Source organism: Arachis duranensis, chromosome 4, assembly GCF_000817695.3.
Source record: "Arachis duranensis cultivar V14167 chromosome 4, aradu.V14167.gnm2.J7QH, whole genome shotgun sequence".
Classification (NCBI taxonomy): domain Eukaryota; kingdom Viridiplantae; phylum Streptophyta; class Magnoliopsida; order Fabales; family Fabaceae; genus Arachis; species Arachis duranensis.
This window is the reverse complement of record NC_029775.3, coordinates 10,545,165-10,549,551: the sequence shown is the minus strand read 5'-3', so window position 1 is coordinate 10,549,551 and position 4,387 is coordinate 10,545,165. Positions and strand designations below refer to the sequence as shown.

The following is a 4,387-nucleotide window of genomic DNA, read 5'->3' as shown; positions in this document are numbered from 1 at the left end:
ACTAGCATTGTGTTTTTTTTAAGAAATTAACGTCTCACATCTTTTTTCTGATATATTTAGAATACAAAAATCCTTAAAAATCAGTATATTAATTAGAATCAAAATTCAGTAAATAAAAAATAAAACACGAACAAACTAATCTAACAAATCAAAATCAAAATCAACTATCAATAAAAGATAACATGAATATACAAGAGATAACATGAGTATTCTTTTTCAATAAAATTAATTTTGTTATATTCAATCTTGTATCAAGTGACAACATATTAAAAATTAGACAATAAAAGTAACATTATTAGATAATTATGAGAGGCATCAAACACGCGATAATATAAAAACTTACAAACATAATATTGGTATGTGTCATGTTGCTCATCAATTGAAAAGAATTTGATATATTTTTTAATAACAATTACAAATTTTGATATTGAATCTTCGCATAACGAATTAACTTTAGACATCGTTGTCTAATTTTTCACTCATCTAAGAATATAAGCCATTTAGAATCTTATTTTAGAGTAAAAGAAAATTATTAAAAAAATAACAAAATTGCATATATGCAGAGATATATAATTAAGCGTATTATATGGCCATGCTGCGGAGAACAACGGTTTCAATAGTGAGACCAGGACCAAAACCAAATAGCACACCCCAATCAAGTCCTTCTCCAGTGGTTTTAAGTCCAGTTTCAAGTGACTTCTTTCTCATCAAATCCATAATGAAGAACACACACGCACTTGACATGTTACCATAATTGCTAAGTACATCTCTAGTGGCTTTCATCTTCTCTGGCTTCAAGTTCACCTTCTGTTCAACCTGGTCCAAAATTGCGCGTCCACCAGGATGTGCAATCCAAAATATTGAGTTATAATCAGATATACCCAGTGGATCAAAAGCTTTACTGAGTGCATCATTGATGTTTTGTGAAATAATATCCGGAACACTCTTGTTAAGATAAAATGTAAGTCCAACTTCACGAAGGAGACCACCGATGGCTCCATGGCTGTTAGGGACAAGTTGTTGATCAGTTGAAACAATCTCAAAGAGAGGATTCTCAACCTCTGGAACAGGATCAGAACCAATGATAATTGCAGCAGCTCCATCGGCAAACAATGCTTGCCCTACAAGACTATCCATGTCTGTCTCACTAGGACCACGAAAAGTGACTGCAGTATTTTCAGAACAAACAATAAGCACACGGGCATCCTTGTTGTTTTCAGCTAAATCCTTAGCCAAACGAAGGACAGTGCCACCAGCGAAGCAGCCTTGGTGGTACATCATGTACCTCTTGACGCTTGGGTCGAGTCCTAAGAGTACGATGAGTTCGTAATCAACGCCAGGCAACGCAACACCGCTGGTGGTGCAGAAAATCAAATGTGTGATCTTAGACATTGGCTGACCCCATTCCTTGATGGCCTTGGTTGCAGCCTCTTTTCCAACTCTTGGTACCTCTCTGATCATCATGTCTTCCCTTGCATCCAACGACGGTGCCTTGTATGCGCACATATTGGGGTTCTCCTTTAGTATCTCTTCTGTTAAATACATATGTCTGTTCTTGATCTGTGTTCTCTCACCTGTAATAATATGTAATTCACATCTATCAATATCCTTGATGAAGTTTCAAAAATGTTAAATATATGTATTGAACAAGTTATTATTTCTAATTATGAAAATTTAAATGGTGAGCGTAGAATATGTAAATTTTTACTTGTATAAAATTTTGTTAAACTAACCTAATTTCTATAGGATATTAGTTTATATTTTTCATTGTTTTAATTATCAGTGTTTAAATCTAGCTATGAAAATATTTGACGATGGACAAAATTTTTTCTTTACGTTTACCTTGTATTTGAATAGCCAATAATTCTCATTTCTCCCTAAATCCTTTATGGTGAAATAATAAAATGATAGTTTAAAATATTATTATTGTTTACCCAATACGTTGTACAAGTTTATTGATATTTTTAATGAAACTAATATGCATGACAATTTCACTTTTTCATCTTTACTAAAAAAATTTTTTTCACTGTTTGATATGAAATATTATATGTATTAATTAATATAATAATAAAATAATAAATTTTACTTTGATAAATATAAAATAAAGCAAAAGTAAAAATAAAAAATACATACAAATACGTTGAAATTTCTTCTTAAGATCAGTCATGTGTTCGCTGTTGGTGACTCTAAAATAATAATCTGCATATGTATTCTGATCAACACAGTTTGGTGGATTTGCTGTGCCAATCGCCAGTACCGTTGCTGGGCCTTCTGCCCTTCGAGCCGTGCGGATCTCACTAACAGCCACCATCTTTTTCTAGCTGTGTTCTTTGGGACAACAAAGCTTAGCTATGTTCTTTGGGAGAGCAAACTTTAGCTATGTGCTTTGTATATTTTGGTGAAGACTTAGGCAGGGAGAAGGGGAATATTTATATGCATGAGTAGGGGCATATGTGGAATTAAATGGGTGACAATGATTATTATTTAATTAGTTAACTTCAAAAACGAAGTATTCTGACTTCTTGGTTGTTTAATTCTTTTGCTTTGACTTTGATTGATTGATTGTGCATGTATCATGTTACATATATTGCGTAGTTTTAGTGTTATTTAATTCATGATATTCTGTGGATGGCGGACCAGATTGGCGGCTTATTTGTTTAGAGATTTTCGTCTTTAGTAATTGATGTATGTGGGTCCATTTTTTTTTGGTTGGTAGAATAAAGTATTTATTTCTATCCCCTTTCTCTCTCTTTCTCTCTTTCTTTCCAGTCAACTTTAATTTAGTTTGTTAGAAATATCTTACTTTTTTAAAGCTTGCATTTAACATGAAAACATTATTAAAGAATTTTTTAAAAAATTTACATAAAAAGGATAACATTTTGTGGCATTTAATGTGTAACTATTTGTTGTAAGAAATATAGAGATTTTTTTATTTTTTGTAAAAAAATTCCTTTTTTATTTCATGCATCTAATTATATAAAAAAATCTTTTATTTAATGTGTGGCGGCTCTGTTTATTTATGTTACATATATCTAATCAAAGTTGGATAGGGTGGGGAGTGGATCATCTCCAACGAAGAAAAAATTGGATAGTGTTAATTGTGATTTCTCACTTTTAACGAAGGATATGAATAGGTGCATCCAGTAGTAGTTGGGCACACATGCTTATTATTTCCATTACATCTATCATGATACTATGGTGCCAAAACATTAGGTTGACAACAAAAGATAACATGAATTAATAATTGAGGAAGTATAGGGAACTAATTGAGTGTCTGTACAATGTGTATAATGGGAGTATAGGAATGTTCAATATTAGATATTTATTATTTCTGATACTCGGATGGTTATTCTGGATAGTATGGGTGTATTGTGTTTAAAAAATTAGTAGTATTTTACTTTGAATGTTTATTTTTTAATTTATATTGGGCCAAATAAATAGCCCCTTGTACACATTGACTCCCTAGCGAGATTCTTAATAATTATATTTTTGATATTTTAATTTTTTTTCAAGTAAATTTTTTTAGTTTACTTAACTTTTGCATAAATTTTTATTTACCTTATAATTTTTTTTTATTTTTAGAATTTATTAAGGGTTGAATTTTAAATTTTTTGGACATAAAATTTTGATATCATATCTTGATACCATTTATTTTAAAAGTTTAAATTAATAAAAAAATAATATATATTTGTGTCTGATTTATTAACTAGTGGTACTTAAGTATATTTATAATTAAGGTGATCTTGTCATTTTATATAAATTTCAATATTCAAAGATGATGTATTTGACTGGATGTGTGAGGAGTTTGGTGGGTGGATGACAATAATGGAGTCTACCACCATATATGATTCCGGTCTTTAATTAAGTAGTAGTCTTGCTTGAACAAATAAAATAATAATATAATAATTGATTATATTATTTTAAACTACTAGAATAATTTTTATTACTAGTCACTCTCTCATCATTTTACCAATGGAAAATATATTTTCATAAAAAAGTAGTGCGATTCACAACTTACAAACTTGTAAAACTGTAGAATCACAAATATTCCTCAATATATATATCATCTCAACTATCCTAAGAATAAATTGAATTCGGCATAATATTAAGGGCAACGTCGTAGAAAGACCATGCAATAACACTTTTCTTAAAATTATGGTCACTGAATTCGAAACTCACTATAACATTTTTAGCTTTAATTAAGCTACGGTTTTTTTATGTCATGTTTAAAAACCGTAACAATAGAGATAGTCTATAGCAAGGTTCCAAAAACTGAACCGATCAATAAATCGATAAGGTGATTATTAGTTCAATGGTTCAATTAAAATTCAACCGGTTTAATTAAATGTAAAATAAAATTATTAAAAATTCTATTTTCAAAAATAAA

The 4,387-nt window shown here is 30.0% G+C and overlaps 1 protein-coding gene across 1 annotated transcript; it reads right to left on the bottom strand.

The window, feature by feature from the left end:
* Positions 1–368: 368 nt before the first annotated feature.
* On the bottom strand, positions 369–2,393 carry LOC107483325 (stilbene synthase 1). Its single transcript, XM_016103949.2, has 2 exons — positions 2,134–2,393; positions 369–1,574 (listed from the first exon to the last, which is right to left on the bottom strand). The coding sequence occupies exons 1-2, from the start codon at positions 2,309–2,311 to the stop codon at positions 583–585; spliced, it is 1,170 nt and encodes a 389-aa protein (XP_015959435.1). The 5' UTR covers positions 2,312–2,393; the 3' UTR covers positions 369–582.
* Positions 2,394–4,387: the final 1,994 nt, after the last annotated feature.